Source organism: Onychostoma macrolepis, chromosome 04 (assembly GCF_012432095.1).
Source record: "Onychostoma macrolepis isolate SWU-2019 chromosome 04, ASM1243209v1, whole genome shotgun sequence".
NCBI lineage: Eukaryota > Metazoa > Chordata > Actinopteri > Cypriniformes > Cyprinidae > Onychostoma > Onychostoma macrolepis.
The window spans coordinates 518,414-536,921 of NC_081158.1; the positions used below are offsets into that span (position 1 = coordinate 518,414).

General features: G+C 38.4%; 1 protein-coding gene across 1 annotated transcript; it reads left to right on the forward strand.

The window, feature by feature from the left end:
- Positions 1 to 8,549: 8,549 nt before the first annotated feature.
- LOC131538885 (heavy metal-binding protein HIP-like) lies at positions 8,550 to 13,030 on the forward strand. Its single transcript, XM_058773021.1, has 4 exons — positions 8,550 to 11,237; positions 11,397 to 11,450; positions 11,547 to 11,678; positions 11,759 to 13,030. Exons 1-4 carry the CDS (start codon positions 10,910 to 10,912, stop codon positions 12,043 to 12,045), a joined length of 801 nt encoding a protein of 266 aa, XP_058629004.1. The 5' UTR covers positions 8,550 to 10,909; the 3' UTR covers positions 12,046 to 13,030.
- Positions 13,031 to 18,508: the final 5,478 nt, after the last annotated feature.

Consider the following 18,508-nt stretch of genomic DNA (forward strand, 5'->3'; position numbering starts at 1 on the left):
CTCTTTCTGTTGGATAAAGCTGCGGTTGCATCTCCAGAGCCAGCGAGCATTGACGCAGAAATCTGTTGCACTCCTCTACCGAGCCAGAGTAGGGCGCTGGTTTGGCCATGGGACTGGTAATGACTGGTGGAGAAGAAGTGGCGTTGTTGGTGTCCGGCGGTGCGGGTGATGGTGAAACTGGTGAGGGAGTGAGAATCTGCTTGAGAGCATCCACGATCTCCTGGAGCGGGTCAGGTGAACTCATGTTGCTGATTCCTTTTTGGGTCCGATCTTCTGTTACGGAAGGAGACTCAGACAGAGGATTAACAGGTAAACAGGTAAGTTTATTAACAGCAACAGGTGCAGATAGAAATGGCAGGTGAGTATCTTGGGTGATAGAACAGTTCTTAGGTTGATGGAGTTTATAACCTTGTTTCTTGTTTCGCAGGAGATTGTGGGACGGAGACGGGAGAGAGCACACACCTCTGATGATTACTGAGATGGTCCACAAGGAGATGATGACTGGAAGAGACGTTGGAGCGAGGAGCAGAAGGTAACTCTGGAGGAGACACAAAAGGTAAGTGCAAAAGGTAGGTTTTTCAATGTATCGTTTGGATAGCATGGAGAGAGTCCACTTCGAATGAACGAGATCAGACGCAGAGTGAAGTGAGGTGTGTGCTTATGAACCAGTCCTTGATGAGGGTGATGATTTCAATCAGGTGTGTGTAGTTAATACTCTGGTGACGGAGTGCGCTGTGATTGGGTGGTGAATGAGCCTGGCCGATCTGTGACAATGTTGGTGTTCTAGTCGTAGTTCTTACCACATTAAGATACGTTTTAGATCATGATTTTGATTTCATGTATAGGCCTATATATTTCCACAACGTATAGCAAAGCATGGTAAAAATAAAATAAATAAAATATTGGATCATGTGATTTGAAAGTCTTTTAGTTTTCATTTTATTCAAATTTAAAAATCGTCCCAACATTTCCGTAATTTGGGTAGTACATAACATTATAATGAGAACACTATTATAATAAAACGCTTTGAATTTTTAGAGTTTAGTTGCTGTGTTTCTGTACGTCTTTGCGTGAAGAACGCGTCCACAAAAGGAGTTCATTCAGAGCCGTGCAGACACGTTCACTTCTGCATTTGGGGGATTTTGTGCAGATAGCCTACAAGTCGTAATATTAACGTTCTGTTCTATAAATAATGAAGTGTATTCTATATGAGATTTGGGAGATATTGGGGACACTTCATTTCCAGCGATATCGTCGACTTGATTGCACAGATACTATTTAAACTGAACTGAGCTGGACGATGACATCACTAAACTCAATAATGAAATGCCTTTAACTGAAAATTGAGTGTTTAATCTTGTCATTTTACATTGACACACTATTTTCCTATTTTGATATTGTGAAGTTGCTTTGACACAATTTGTATTGTTATAAGCGCTATATAAATAAAGGTGACTTGACTTGACTTGACATGAGATAAATGATAAATGAGTTAAATCCCATTGATTAAAAACCTATCAAATGCTTCATTCTACTGGTCATCTTCAGCGCACGCAGTTCAAAACAGAAGTGTAGAACATTAATAACTACTGTGATATACATAACGTTATAATGAGAGCACTATTGTAAAAAATTGTGAATATAACATAATTTTTCATTTTTCCTCACCCTGTAAAGGGTAGGTTTAGGATTGGGGTAGGTGTAGATGTTAATAAAACACAATCTAATAGGTAGAAAATTCAGTTTATTGTTAGCTTCCGGTTTTTGCCGTGTCCCTTCTAGCCACAACCCCGTTTACACATTTTCCCTTTCTGTTAACATCAGTATTTATGACTGTCGAATGTCTGACTTGACTCTTGATAATGTATTTTGCCCCGCCCCCAAACATATTATTTGACTATCAGTTGACTATAGGCAAAATTCGAAAACTCAGATTTGACTGAAAATCCTTAGTCAGGGACACCGCTCATGAAACTATTATACAGGTAGAAAAGTCTAAGTATTTAGGTGTAGCAACAGACAATAAGGTATCCTGGAAAGATCATTTTGACAGTTTGTGTAAAAAGACAAAGCAGAGAATTTATTTTCTTCAGTGTCTCGGGTCCTTTGGAGCATCAAAACAGATTATTATATTATTCTTTATGTGTCTTACAGTACTGCAATTCTGTTTTGTACATGAGTTTGTCTGTTAAGCTAAAGACAAAGTTGAGGAACCAAATTAAAATCTGTTCAAAGATAGTATGACAGCTTCTTGAATAGTTAAATTAACTTATTATTGTAAGAGCCTCTTAAGGCTGGCCAAGAATATTGATTCTAATCCCAGTCATGTGTTGTATAATGAATTTGTGCTTCTACCATCTAATTGTCGATACAAAGTATTAAGATTTAATCAAGTTACACTAAAATATTCCTTTGTACATCAGGCTGTCGTTGTCAAGGTTATGGAGCTGTTTTGTGTTTGTTTATGCCCTTATTTGGTCATTCCTGTTCCTGTCCTCGTTGTCTCGTTATTAGTTCTTCCTATATCTATTAATTACCTCGTTGAGTTCATGCATTTAAGCCCCATGTTTCCCTGTCTCCAGCATCCAGTGTTAGATGTCAATTCTCTGTGTGCATTTCCCTGTTTTGGATCATTGAAGATAGTTTTTTGTTAATTCTCCTTCGTCTCCACGCTCCTACACAGTACCTTAACCCGTGACAGAACACTGAACTTTAAAAATTAGTAAGCGTAAAAATAGTAATCTTTCTCCCTGTTTAGTTTTCGTTTTTTGGTTTCTCCCCGCCGTTATGGAAACAGCCGCAAAATTCACTGCCCTAGCCCGCCAAGATCTGCCTTTTGTGGAATATGCCAGGAAATTCTGTGGGCTCGCCGTTTTTACTACGTTGGACGACGCCATGCTGAATTCCTTGTTCTGGATCGGGGCCAATTACCATCGCCCCGTGGACCTCTCCCTGGAGGGCGTCCAGTCCCGATCCAGAACCAGTCGTCAGTCAAGGCCACCGGCCGCTCCAAAGTCAAGCCCTTCCGACCGCTGTACTCCCAAGCCCTAAGCCAGCAGCAACTGTATCCCTCACCACTAACCAAAAAAGGAATCTGAGGAGGAAAAGGCTGTCGGCTCCAGCCTGTTTTGAGTTTCTTTATGCCCTTATTTGGTCATTCCTGTTCCTGTCCTCGTTGTCTCGTTATTAGTTCCTCCTGTGTCTATTAATTACCTCGTTGAGTTCATGCATTTAAGCCCGTGTTTCCCTGTCTCCAGCGTCCAGTGTTAGATGTCAATTCTCTGTGCTGTGTGTGTGTGTCCCTCTTTTGGATCATTAAAGATTGTTCTTTGTTAATTCTCCTTCGTCTCCACGCTCCTTCGCTCCTATGCTCCTACACAGTAGCTCAACCAGTGACAGTTGTAGAGCTGAATAAGGTACATGTAAAATGAAAACTCCAGGATTTTTTATTTTTAATTATATTGTATTTACTGTCTGTCAGTTGTGAATTGTGTTCTGCTTGTTTGTAAAGAGTGTGCAACAACATACTGTTATGCAAGAAAAAATAGTAAATATAGTTTGTCATATCATCATCATATCACATTATTCTGCAGGCTGTTTATGACCATCAGGGCTGCTTCATTGACACCTACACTTTATCCTGGCAGATGGAGGGTACCCATGCCTCCGACACCCCTTCCCCCTCACCACTCCCTACGAGAGGCAGGTTGTGTATCATACACTGAACCATCCAGGCCCAGCAGCACGTGTTTTATGTACTGTTAATTGGAAATGATGTGGTTTTCCTGTTGTTGCAAATATTATGTTGTAAATACATGCATTGAAACAATTTATCCCCCCTAAAAAAATTCCCGAACAGTTACTTGTGTCTTTTATTTACAAAAGTCAACAATCTACAGAAATTCTTTTGGTTAATTTACAAATAACTTACTTTCCAAATATAAATAATGTATAGAACAACGCTGTCATTTCACTTTTAACTTACATTACAAAAATAAACAGTCTAGAAAAATTTACAAATTATAAATGACATCAAAAAATATATATACAAAAATTCAAAAATTGCTTTTTTAATGAATGGTAAGCATAGAGGATCCTTTGTTTGCTTAAAACAGTTGTAAACATATCTTGCACAACAGCACTCCAAACAAACAAAAAACTAAAACTTGTGGGCTTTGTATAGGGTGAGGGCTAATTGTTGTGTACACAAGAGGTGGATAGTGGAAATATTACAAATGGGTAATGGATTACCTCCAAGTGTCAGTCCTCTGTCGTGTGGGAACAGACCCACAAAGTAAGCGGTGCCCATTCACCTGATTTTGTTTTTCGTTTTTTAAAGTTTTTTGTTTTGTTCCTGTTTGTGTTTTCCCCGTGGCATGGAAGTCGCCGCTGGTCATCCCGCTCTAGCCCGTGGATGATGCGTGGGAGTTCAGCGGGATCACCGCAAGTGCCGCGAGTCCACTGGTCGATCACCAGTCAAGTTCACCGGCCGCTACGAAGTCAGCCCGCCGATCACCGCTCTTTCCAGCCCGCCGGCCGCGGCTCACTCAAGCCTGCCAGTTCATCATCGGTCAAGTCTGTCGGCCGATCATCTGTCCAGTCTGCCGGCTGCAGCTAAACCAAGCCCACCAGTCACTCGTCAGTCAAGTTAGCCGGCCTCTCATCAGTCAAGTTCGTGGGCGGCAGCTCGCTCAAATCCGCCGGCTGTGGCTCCCTCAAGCCCGCTGGCCGTTCTGATGTCATATCCGCCGGCTGTGGCTACCTCAAGCCCAAGCCCTACGTTGCATAGTCACGGCCATGAGTGCCGTTCCCAGTGTACTGACCAGAGTCCAGTGCAGGCTCCAGCCCCTGACCAGAGTCAAATAATTTTAATGTCTTGTTGTGTCCACAGGAACAGTTTTATCTTGTCTGGTCTTGTCCATGGAGACCAGTCAGGAGCTCCTCCTGTCGCAGAAATGGAAGCGGTTCCTGAGGCAACCCTGTGAGGGCCCCTGACTCCACATCCAGCCCAAGGAGGGCTGTAGTGCTCCCGTCATGCCCAGAATGGACCTCATTGAATGTATTGAGCTGTCTGCTCCTTGGTCCCTGGAACAAAACAAAGTATTACAACATGTTTTGCCTCAGACTAACTGACAAATGAAGCTGAACAGTGGAAACATTTTTAGTGTAAGTTTTAAGAGAGACCGCTAGCTTTTATCAGTTTTGCTAGATATTTGAACAAATTAAAACACAATACTTACATGTGTAAGTGTATTCATCAGACACCAGTGAATCACCCACCACTTTATTTGAATGAAAAACGTTGTTGTCACTGGCATGACGCAACCAGCCTTCAAATGCGCCCTTCGAAATGCACAGCTTTTGAATGGGGACGCAGCCCATATACTGATGCCATAATTCACTGGCTTGCTTGCCATATATCAGAGGTCCTCAACTCTGGCCCTTGAGGTCCTCTTTCCTGCAGAGTTTAGCTCAACCTTGATCAAACTCACCTGCCTGTTACTTTCTAGCAATCACGAAGACAATGATGAGCTTGTTCAAGTGTGTTTGATTAGGGTTGAAGCTAAACTCTACAGGAAAGTGGAACTTGAGGGCCAGAGTTGAGAACCCCTGCCATATACTGTACTGTATAAATGAAAATGAGACTAGTCTTTGATCTAGTGTTACATTAGATACTGGACTATATACTGTTACATTGGAATACCTTCCCCTTTGTCCCACAAATCCTTTAAGGAATCAGGCTTGTTTTGGCTCATTTTCCACCAAGCAGTACGGTACAGTACAGTACAGTATGATTTGGGACGGTACACCCTGATCCTCAGTGAGTCTAGCTCCACCCTTTAGGTACCAGACTACTGTGCTAGGTACCCCCAAAAAAGAGGTATGGTACGGTTCACTATTTTAGTACCATTCACAACTTCTGACAATGGAAACTTAAATAATTGCATACCATACTGTACTGAAGCGTACAGCTTGATGGAAACGATCCATTTGAGTCCTTGTCTGAAGCCTGGTTTGAGACTTGAGATCAATGTACAATGAGCTTTTGATAAGAATAAGGAGTTTGTGACAGGTTCACTATTTTAGTACCATTCACAACTTCTGACAATGGAAACTTAAATAATTGCATACCATACTGTACTGAAGCGTACAGCTCGATGGAAACAATCCATTTGAGTCCTTGTCTGAAGCCTGGTTTGAGACTTGAGATCAATGTACAATGAGCTTTTGATAAGAATAAGGAGTTTGTGACAGAAACATAAACTTGTTTATTTTTAATACAAAACAATCTTGATTTTAGAGACAAAGATTGTAAATTACATGAAGACTGCATGTCATGTCATGAATTACTTATACATATGCTATCATGACTTGAAAGCAAGCATTGTTGATCTAAAATATTACTGTACTACTGGTTTGTAGAGGAAATATTTAAGAACATGAGAAAAAAAAAATGGAACAGATGTCTCTTCTCTTATTAATGTAGATTAGTAATAAGTTACACTTAAAAAGCTATTATTTATCATTCTAGATTTGCTACTTTAAAAAAAATCACTTTGAGTCACATGATATTCATGGGTCCTGTCTGTCTCAGTGCTGAAACTCTTTATGCAATGTGTACATGTATAGACTAGAAGGTGACACGGGAGTGGATTTTCAAACCGCTCTCATCCCACTCCCACAAAAAAAAAAAAATCCCGTCCCGTCCCAATCTCACGAAAAAACAGGGGGGGAAATCCCGTCCCGTTCCAATCCTGGAAGAATGACTCCCACTCCCATTTTGTGTTTTTTGTTGTTGTTGTTGTTGTTGTTTGGCCGGAATCTCTCAGTTACAGTAAAAATACAGTACAGATCACAGCATGCCCACCTTAGTTGAATAAAAATCCAAAATGTAGTTTTTTGTTATTATATTGAACTGAAAGCCAGCTTAAACATTTTTGAACAGCTAAAACAGTAGACATTTCATTCTCTATAGATATATTTTTCATACACGGATTTTTGAAAGATGTATTACTCTACTATTATCTGTATGACCAAAAATTACGGAGATTTTAAGAGCAAGTGAGCGCATCGGCACCTGTCCTGCAACGAGCGCTACTGTTCAGCTCCACACTCCACACACACACTTCAATAGCGCATATTTCTGTACACCGTTGCACACCGTTTCCAGGAAACATGTCGTTCAACCCGGAAACCGTAGCAAAACGTTGGGCACCGGTGTGAGCCTGAACGTGCCCCAGATCTCTGATCAGTGCCAACCAATCAGCGATTGGGCTTTCAGCCAATTAAGTGTTTGTAACCATGCTCAAGCACATAAGTCTATTTTTTCTGTACAATTTTTTCCCATATGAATACATTTAAAAAAGAAAATACTAGTTTGTTCTAAACAGTAATTCGGGCATTAAATACCCCCAACATAAGTGTAAACGGTTACGTTGTGACAAACAAACAAAAGTTTCCTTTATTCCTTGCCACAAAGTAACTTTTGTGATGGTGTTTAAAAGGGAGCGCTTTTTATACAAAATGATCTGCTTAAAGATTGCTGCTTCTTTCAGTGCTAACTGTCTTGTGTACTTTAATGTTAAAATGGGTTAATACTCACCTTTTCTTTCTTTCTTTCATTTTTCTTGTTTTAGGGACACGTGGAGGAGCAGACGGAGGAGTAGATGTGGAGGAGTAAATGGTTCAGTGTTCAGGCTTCCGAAGAAAACCTTCGTTCATGTACATGTTTAGAAACCTGTTTACTGTTTTTGTTATTTGTGCATTATATCTATAGTAAAAGAGACTCAAATTTGATTAATTCAGTTTTCATATGTTGTTGAAAAGGTCTCTAAAAAAGTTTTGGGCAAACGAGTTAAATTAGCGACGTCCGCCCATATAGATTAAGAATTAAAATGACAAACTGGTTACCAACACACGACTATAGATCCACGAGGTCGCCATGACATTGCCACGACGTCGCAGTTACTTACTCATATTATTTTTCCTACTATGGAAATAAATGGGTGGCGAGATCTGTTTGTTCCCTATAACTAAACATTAGATGACTGATGTTCGAAACTATAACTAACATACAAACAAACTAAGCAAAACATATATATAGAATGAAGGAAAGTAAGGAAAAGAGAGAGAAGAGCAAAGAATGGCAGTATTTCACATCAATTAACCACAACCTAAAATGAGAATCATCAGAGACACAATTCACCTTAAAAGGGGTTCAAACTTAAACACGCATCTAATCAGTTGTAAATGGTTACTTGCATTGGTTTGTTGCTGAATAAGAGTCTTGATGCGGTAGACAAGGTTCTCGATGATTTCTTTCTGTGAGTTGAAGAAGTCCACAGCAAATCCACAAAGTTACTTGAAGGTAAACACTGCCAGAAGGTTAAACTCAAGAGGAGTTTTAGAGTGTGTTTTGAGTTTTGAGCGATGATTAGTCTGCGTTCGGAACTTTTAATAGTTCATTGCCGCACCTATTTGGTGGGTGGAGTGGCCAATCAGAGGCATGCATTTTGAGCGGGAGAGATACCCTTTGTCTCCGTTTATGGACCATTCGCATTTTATTGCTGATCTGGAACGCTAGTGCAGCTTTTAATTCAAAACATAGTAAGAATTGTTCGATGCATTTCACGATCACATAGTGTACATTATTGTGTGAGAAATAAAGAGAAGATCATTTTGTTACCAAGAAAGTAACCTCCAAATGATATTAAAGAAGAGATACACTCACACACTGGAATATAGGCATTTAACGTCTAACTAATACAAGAAAAGGGTTTTAACTAAGTTAATATAACAGGGGAATATACATACAACACATGCATATAGCAGATACATTTATAACTGCTTAATTATGGCCTAAATAGAGAAAATGTCTTTAGGTGTGTGTGTGACGTGTATTGGAAATTGTGGAGACAGACAACTGGTCTGGTCCCTGGCACGGGGGTCACCCCCCCTTCTGTGGAATGTGTTTGAAGCTTGATAAAGACACCTAGTCGATCTGTTTAGCATCCTTTTGATAGTGATAAAGACCATCTGCAATTTAGTACCCATATAAATGTAAACGCTGAGGCCAGGTCAGTAATTTATACGCAAATGTCAAAAGGCTAAAAGGGTTTTTTAAAACAAAGTGTAATCAGCCATCACTAATCCTACACAGATGTTACAAGTCACAAGGCAAAACTGATTTAGTAAGTCTGTGGTAGTCAGTGGTTGTTCACACTTAAGGTCTTTGCACACTGAGTCCAATATTTTCATGTGTTTTTTCATATTTGTCATCTTAAAAATTTGTCACGCACAGAAACCTTACACACTGAGTCTGATGTGTATTAATTAATCCGTTGCAGAAATAATTTGCAAAACAATACAAAATGGAGTGTCCAAGCAATGAGCAATGTCCTCTCTCTTCTGAAAAAGAGGAAATATTGGGTCCATCTAATGCTGAGATTGCGTAGAGACGAAGGAGAGTTCCACCTCATCAAAGAGCTGCAGGATTATCCCGAGCGATTCAAAGTTTACTACAGGATTTTGATGCTTTGGTAACAATACTAGAGCCACATATTTAAAAGAAGACTACCAATTTCCAGAGACTGGCAGTATGTCTAAGGCATTGGTCTCAAACTCAATTCCTGGAAGGCCACAGCTCTGCACAGTTTCGCTCCAACCCCAATCAAACACACCTGATCCAGCTAATCAAGGTCTTCAGGATTACTAGAAACCTCCAAGCAGGTGTGATTTGGAGCTAAACTCTGCAGAGCTGTGGCCCTCCAGGAATTGAGTTTGAGATTACTGGTCTAAGGTATGCCCCAAACTGTGGCATGGGAAAGGCGCGTCCCAGGCATTGAAATCAGTATACAATTTTGGATTTAGCTTCTAAGGTGGCTGAGTTTTCAAATATGCTTGCTACAGATGTGAAAAACACAGAAAACCCTATATGAATTTTTTTTTTATGACAGATGAAAGTTTCGGAGGCAGCGTGTAAACGTGATTGACACAACATGAGGTCATATTTATTTTTTAATGTGCAAAAATTTTGGACTCAATGTGCAGTGACCTTTAGGTTTTAAAAATGAAATACTATGATCAGTGAAAGCACATGGTGATTGGGTCAGTCTTTGATCAATGGACTGCTGAAGTCCTCACTCCTGCCTTCCACAAGTGATAAGCTTGAGGGATAATAAAGCAATTCCTGAGCAGAGGTTGTGCGGAAAAGAGTTTTTATGCAAAAGGATACCATTTCTTGTGTTTTATACATATAGCCTGCCATCTTCAGTATATTCTATAATTTAGCTATACATTAATAGTAAGGTAAGAATAGATTTTATTTTATTTTTTTTTTTATTTTTTTTATTGCTTATTAATCCATGCACTGTTGATATATGTTGTTGCATATGGGGAAATAACATTCAAACTCCATCAGCAACATTTGTGGCATGATATCACCACAGAAATAAATGTCAACTCATTCTTTAGTTAAAGCAGAAAACATTAAACATGCCCTAATTCAGTAGTATTCTCACAAAGCTTCAACATTATATATGTAAACTGATTTTGTCTCCATAAATTTACATTCAGTGTTTATTTGTTTGACATTCTTTCTTTCTTTCATTCAGTCAGTTGGAAAACCTAGTATTTTTTTGTAAGATGCACATGGATATCAGAAAGTGGTGTGTCAGTCTATATCAGATTATTTTTTGCTGTGTTCGACATTGTGTCACAAACATCAGAGTTGAACATCTACTGAACCCGGAACATCCCTTTAAATACGATTAACAATTAACTTGAACTACTTTATTATCTGAAGCACTATAAATCAAGCACAAATGACAGTAAATCAGGACACTATAAAAAGAGCATGAGGGTCTGTGGGGATGACAGAGCAAGAGCTGGACACAAATATCAGTGAAGAATGAAGGGTTTGTTATGTATCCTGCTGCTGCTGGAAACCTTTGTGTTTGCTGTACAGCAGCAGGTAGATGGAGGACTCGCTGAGAATGAGATCAGTCAACAGCTCAGATCTGAGGACAGAAGACAGAATCCATCTCAGACAGACTCTCTGAGAGATGAAGCTTCGACTGACAGCCAGTACTGCCATCTGAGCTTCCCTGACATCCACGCAGCACTGAGAGAGCTGACCGCCACCGTTACAGAGCAGAAAGCCAACATCAGAGCTTTAGAGACGCGACTGAAGGAACAACAGACATTCATCCTGGAAGAGTTGAACAAGAAAACTGATGGTATCTTACCAGAACATTCACTCTTTTATCGGTGATCCTCAGAGTAAAACACCAATGCAATATACTGTATAGTAAATGTTGAGTGTATACTGTGTAAATTGTTATCTATTACAGCAAGCAGTGTAAAGGTCATTTAACGGAATTTGTGTTTATTCACAGAAATTTCAAATCTTACTCTGAGTCAAGTGGAGGAGCTGAGAAAGGAAAATAGAGGTGAAACAGTAAACAGAATGATGTTAAATTCAGTGTATACATTCTCAGCGTGATACAGTAATATATCACAATATTGCTTATGTTTTTCAATCACAGACAGAGAGATAGCTTTTTCAGCTGGACTGATTGAGTCTGGCAGTGAAGATGTTGGTCCTTTCACCACTGAAATCACTCTAACCTACAGGAAAGTCTTCACAAACATAGGGAACGCCTACAACCCAATTACAGGTAATAATCAATGAAATGGAGTCATAAAACTCAGTTTACAAGCTGATTTTTTTTTCTGTATCTCTTGTTACTTGATTCAGGTATTTTCACAGCCCCACTGAAAGGAGCGTACATGTTCAGAATCTCTATATATGCTACAATCAGTCAATCAGTTTCATCAACTGCAGTCATTGTGAAGAATGGAGAGCATGTGGTTATAGCACATAATTATCAACCTGGACATGAAGTAAGCTCCTCCAATGGAGTTGTGTTGATCCTGGAGGTTGGAGATGTCGTCTATGTGAGACTTTGGTCTGGCAGGAGGATACATGATAGCCAGAATAGCCACAACACTTTCAGTGGTTACCTACTGTTTCCCTTAAGATAATAAAAGCTTTGTAGAATACAATTCCAATAATTCTGAAGCTTTAGCATAAGATTTACGATGAAAATCAAGAATCGTTAACATATAAATCTGTATTAATGAGGGCTTGTGTATTCTAAATGTTCAGTAGATTACTGTCAGTAAGTCAGTATACACTATACTCTTAAGTTCTATGATGTCTTTTCATGTAACTTCATATAAAGAGATTCAGCAATGAGACAGAACCCATAAATATCACGTGACTCAAAAGTGATTTGTTAATGTAGTAAATCTAGAATGATAAAGAATACCTTTTTATGTATTGCTTGTTACTGATTCTTGATCTGTATCTCTTCATCCTACATAAATAAATAATGTAGAGACATTGTTTCCTCATATTTCCATGAATATTTTCCCAGTAGTACGGTAACTGCTGGGATGTCACTCAAGGGGGAGTCAGGTGTGCGCGTGGTGGGCACAGACCCCGGTTTATATCTGCCCCGCTGCCCGGTTTTGCGGGCTTGGCATGCGACTAAGAATTTAAGTATCGAGAGAAAAGTTGATTTATTTTCTTTTTTCTTAAAAAAAAAAAAAAAGTACAATTATATAATGACACACTGCGTTAACTTAGTATTAAACATAAAAAAGAAAGAAAAAAGGAAAAACATAGGGTGTTCAAATTAGTGTGGTGTTTGTGTTTTCCTACTATATTCAAAGAAATGGTGTTACCAAAATTACATTTAATTTTTTTTTTTTTTTTTAACTTCTTTCTTTTCCTCCCAGTTTGAGAGTCCCTCTTTGTTAAATATAATTGAGCAACCCCATAAGTGGCAATGGATGAAGAAGAGCCAGTCACGCTGCGATCTGCTGTAAAGCAAGAAGAAGAAGAAGCCAGTCGCTGAACTGTGTATGGTACGTTGATGGTTGAGAGGTAAGCACAGTATGATAGGTGGAAATGTATGGTTTTATGATAGTATGTTTGTCATTGGTGGGATTGTTGTAACATATTTAAAAGTGAACTAATTTTAAACAGTTTTACCCGACCATATGTTGAAGCACCGCATTTGGTGCATAAGTTAGCAACAGAAATAACATTTGATCCCAAATCAACTCCGATACACGTAAATGCATAGCAAAATTCTTAATTTAAAGAATATAGTTTTATTTTTTATAATAATTTTAGAAATTTAAATGCATGCAATACTATAAATCCATTAAATTCCAAACCCATGTGACCTAAAGACATCAAAGCATGTTTAAGTTATTAAGAAAGTTATTCACTAAGCCTTGTGCAATATAGAGAATATTATTCAAATAATAATAAGAATATTTATTGCCTTTTGCTATGAAAGGGACATTTTCTTGAATATTTCTTAATGAAGACATTAAAGGGATAATTCTTTAAAAAAATAAAAACTAGCATCCTACATCTCTGATTTGGCAGATTCATCATAACATGCTAATTAATAAATAAATAAAAACTAGCTTCTTAAAAGAGCCTTTGTGTGTGATAATGTCATATAGTTATAAATTGCTTTGATAGGGATTAAACTAATAAACTACTTTGACTAGTGACTTTACCATTTGTTTTAATAATGTTCATTTACAGTGTAATTTATTCTGCTTACCTGACTCATGCAGAATTCTGTCCTGATGTTTGGCTGTGGTCCCTCCATCATCCACTCTTCAGCAACTGGTCTTTGTATGGAGACCACCATGATCTATACAGATCTAGTTGTCTCTTCTCCCGCGAACTCCACTTTTGAGGTATGATTTTTCTTTGATGTTGTTTTTTCAACAACATTGACTGTATTTATATGCATTATGCGATTGCGATAACTTGTAAAATAATTCAATATTCGATATGCAAATTCAATAATGCTTAAAGTGTGTAAAGTAAACTTAAATTATATGTAGGTATATTTAAAATCTAAAAACTCTATAACTCGTGTTAATGTTTCACATTCTTTTGTGAGAAGAAAGCATGCCCACAACTTCTGAACAGCTGTGCTTACTGTAGCATTACATAAAAGTGCCATTTTAACGAGTGTAAACCAGGGGGTTTAGGGTTTCAGGGAGGCCCAAATTAGGTGTATTTAATAGCAGAAACTAACTAATCAAATGGAAAATTAAACACTGCTTAGTCTTCACTATATGAATGAAATACACACTGATTCCCCATATGGAAAAGATATAGATAAATTTTACTAAATGTTTATATCTTTTATCTGAAATTTATATAACAGTCAAACAAGACACAAAATCCTTAGTAAAATTGTGTAATATGAGATTTAAGATAATTTGGGAATTTATAATTACTATATATGACAGTAAATCCAAATACAATATTCTTAGTAGATACACGTAACATCAAAGTTATATGAGTTGGGCAATCATTAGTGAAACCAAAATCTTGGTATATTGTATAAAAACCTTACAAGACAATAGACATATGTAAGATGTCACATATATGGGACATTAAAGTACATGGAAAAGCACATGATGAGATTACCAAAAATAATTTATGGCATTTCTAAGATTTTATGACACTAGCATTGTATCAGGTTTTTAGATCACACTTTCTTTAATCTCAATTAGTGATTTTTTCCAAAAATGATTACATGGGTTATATTTGTTGTTATTTAAGATTTTATGAGTAATTCTATCCAATAAAATAGTCAAAAAATATTTTTTATTTACAGTTAGATTTTCAAGTTCTTGTGTATGCAGCAAATATTCAAAATTGCCATGTAAAAATAAAAAGACCCAGTCACTCATTTCTTGCCGTAGAAAGATTTAATTTTGCACTTAATTAGTATATGACATTATACAAGTTGCATATTTACAATTTGAATTTATGGCAATACATATTATTAAATTAGCTAAGTTTATTAAGATGCTACTTTAATAATTGTTTTGAAACCATACCTTGCACTTGTGTCCTTTTGGATGTTACAATGAAATACATAAATGTTGATGACAAGCATTGAAAAATGTATTAAAGAAGAATACATTTACATTTTGTAGTAAACTTTTCACACTGCTGTGTGCTTTTTCATTATAATTTTGACAGATTCTCACATTAGATTACAGTAACAGTAGAAGCAATTAGTTACTTTCCAGCTCAGCAACCCTGAATGAATAAGTGACCATCTTCACATTTAGTTCATTTACAGTAATATGTCTTAAGTAGCCGACAAACAATTGAGCTGGACTGTGGACACTGAATATACATACATGGTCTAACTACCTGAGCATTGTTTATGGCTTTGTGAAAGCCTGTGGGAAAGAGGACAGTTGACATGTAGCTCAGTGGAGTTTTGATAAGAGAACCTCTGGCTAACTTCTGCACTGTGCAATTACCATAGTTTCCTATGGCATATAAACACTGATCACCCATGTCAATAAAGTGGGAGACTCTAAAAATACTCCCATCCTTCAAAAGCACAATAGAGTTGTTTCTTTGTTTTGTTTTGCTGTAGGTATGACCATGAACAACCTCTCCATTTACAGCAATTCTCTTGTAGTAATTTACCACAGAGTTTGGGAAACCTCTCTCACTGTGTGGAGGGCAGCTTGATCACTAACAGACATCAATCTTACATTTGGTGGACCAAGGGCAGTTACCTCAGTGAACTTCAAACTTCTTGACATGATGCTTTTCGGTTCTCATTTCATTACAGAAATCTGTAACTTCTGCAGGTGCATTTGTTAAAAATTGCTTTGCTAAACGGGGAAAAGCTCGGGAAAACAGAACTCGTTTGCATATTTGTTGTGGTACAGCTTGGCTACTTTTTACTTGTTTCAGGAGATATCCATTGAAATCTTCAAACATAAAGGCTGAGTGCGCCCACAAGGACCACAATGCACAACACTTTTGCTCAAATGCAGAAGTGAATGAACATTGAATGTCATGTGCTCTTCCCCATACAGCGACTGCATACCTCCAACAAAGTACACTAATGCCTCATGGGCATGATTTATCTGTTCTGTATTTATTTCAGATCCCAACAGAATGCTTATGCCCTCTATCAGTAATGCCCAATGACAGTGATACTTCTGTGGAAGTATGCCTTTTAGAACTGGCAAGCTATAGTACAGAAGCCAGTGTTGCCACTCATGGGCTTTCCAGAATTTGCGTTCAGTCAGAGATCTTGGAACTCGAGCAACAATACCTGGAGGTTTTATAGACAAGAGGTGTCTGTCCAAGATAGCTGTTTGTGTGCCAATGTACCATGGCTCAGAATAGTTTTTTGAATCTATCCATAAAGTTGCCATTTGTCTGCACACGCCAAGCAACACACAATGCATATAGTCAGGGACCATCCCATTGATTACATCAAACTTTGGTAAATCTACAATGGCAGATGGGCCCTTTATGCCCAATATTGTTGTCCCTTCTCTTTCAGCAATTTGTCCTATCTCTACTGTGGTTTTATGATTTCTGTCACTTGGTTTTTCATCTGCACATGTGTAAACCCTTGACTTTCCTTTTCCTTTCCTCATCTGCACCCCAGGGTGAAGGCAGACTCCGCAGCCATATTCACCATTAAATTGCTTAAAATTTTGTAGTAATGGCCTTGCTACTGCATCACACACACAGCACAATGGGTGCACCTTCACGTGTCTCCATGACAGATCACTAGGATGTTGCCACTCAAAGCCAGCTTGTGAAAGATTGGCACATTCCTCTACAAATGGTTGGAAGTAGCAGGTCATGTCTGGCTTTTTTGCTCCAAACCATAAAGCACATGCTTATCTCTACTCTCAGGGGGTATCTCATTAACACAACACAGTATAGGCCAAATACTAAATTTAGAGGACTGAAAGACTGGTACACCATCACAATTAAATGTAAGGAGAGGAAATCCTCTTCACTGTTTGATTTTAAGGTCTGATATAAGGTGCCATCACATATATCACTTATTACATGCCTACTACTGTCATCAGGATGAAAACAGAGATCGTGCATACCTTGATTCTCAAGAACATCCTTCAGTTGATCCTTTAATGGAATACTGATAAAGAAATGTCCTTCCTGTAAACTGTCTTTTACTGTTATGGACGAGGAACATGACACACATGAAAGTGTTTCTTCTTGTGATTGTGAAGTGCCAAGGTACTTAGTACATACTCTGCAGTAATGATGGCGTTTTAATTGATCTATAATACCAGCTAATGGTTTCTCCAAAAAATACTTGCTTGCTGGTACTGCATTTGTCCCAGCAGAATGTAACTTTAGAAGTTTTAGCAGGTCTTCCATCAATACACCAGTAGTGTTGTGTCTCAATGCAAAGGAGAAAATAGAGATGCAACTTTGCCCTTCCGTTAGTCCATGAGAGTGGATATCATCACGTATTTCTTGAGGGGCATTTTCCTAAAATTACAGAAAAAGAAGCACCATATTAAAACTTATAAGGTTCTGCTTTACCATACAGGTAACCTTGTTTTGCTCTACTGTACTTAGCACAACAAATTTAATGGAAGCCACAACACATGCAAGAAACAAACAAAAAGAGGAAAGACAGACAGTGTCTGTACACATCTAAAGCCCTCTTTAGATGCCTCTGTTTTAAATAATTTTAGACCCATTTCCAAGCTGCCATTTTTATCTAAAATTTTAGAAAAATCGTTTCAACTCAGTTAATCTCCTTTTGAACAATAATGACATTTTGAAAAATTTCAATAAGGTTTCCGTTCCCTGCATAGTACTGAGACTGTTCTGATTATGGTCACCAATGATTTACTGCGTGCAGCTGACTCAGGAATGTTCTCTATTTTAATTATTCTTGACCTCAGCTCAGCTTTTGACACTGTGGACCATGATTTTTTAATTAGCCGTCTGAAAAACTATGTTGTTTTTGGTTCGTCTCCTATTTGTCAAATAGGTCATTTTCCGTGATCCTTGGAGAAGCCTCCTCCTCTCATGTCCCCCAGGGGTCGATTTTGGGGCCACTGTTATTCAACATATACATGCTTCCCCAAAAAATTATTCAGACTTATAATATTGATTTCCATTTTTATGCAGATTACACCCAGTTGTATGTCCCGTTAAGGCCTGGTTCTTCCAATATCTCTGGCATTCTCTCTTGCCTCACTGAAATAAAAGCCTGGATGTCTAACAACTTCCTGCAGTTAAACGACACAAAATCAGAAATAATTGTATTTACCTCCATCAGAACCAACAGTGGCTACATCATAAAAACCTCACCACTAGCCTGGGTGTCTTCTCAGACAACATTCAGAAAGAAGCTCGCACCCTTGGTGTCATTTTTGATTCAGAGCTGTCTTTTGATGCCCAGTTGACAGAAGTAGTGCAGTCCTGTTTTGTCCAGCTGAGACAGCTAACCCACACAGCAGGAGATTCCTAGGCGGATCCGCCTTCAAGTCGCCAAACCCGCGTGACTGTCACATTCGTTTTGGCGCCGCCCAGAGGATCAGCTCCGCCTCCGGGCGGCACCGTAAATTCTACTGTCAATCAGCGGAT

Excerpts from the sequence above, each read along its gene's own strand:
- LOC131538885 (XM_058773021.1), top strand. The coding sequence starts at position 10,910 with ATGAAGGGTTTGTTATGTATCCTGCTGCTGCTGGAAACCTTTGTGTTT. Across the intron at positions 11,238-11,396 it reads GTTGAACAAGAAAACTGATG|AAATTTCAAATCTTACTCTG; the intron begins GTATCTTACCAG and ends GTTTATTCACAG. Across the intron at positions 11,679-11,758 it reads CGCCTACAACCCAATTACAG|GTATTTTCACAGCCCCACTG; the intron begins GTAATAATCAAT and ends TACTTGATTCAG.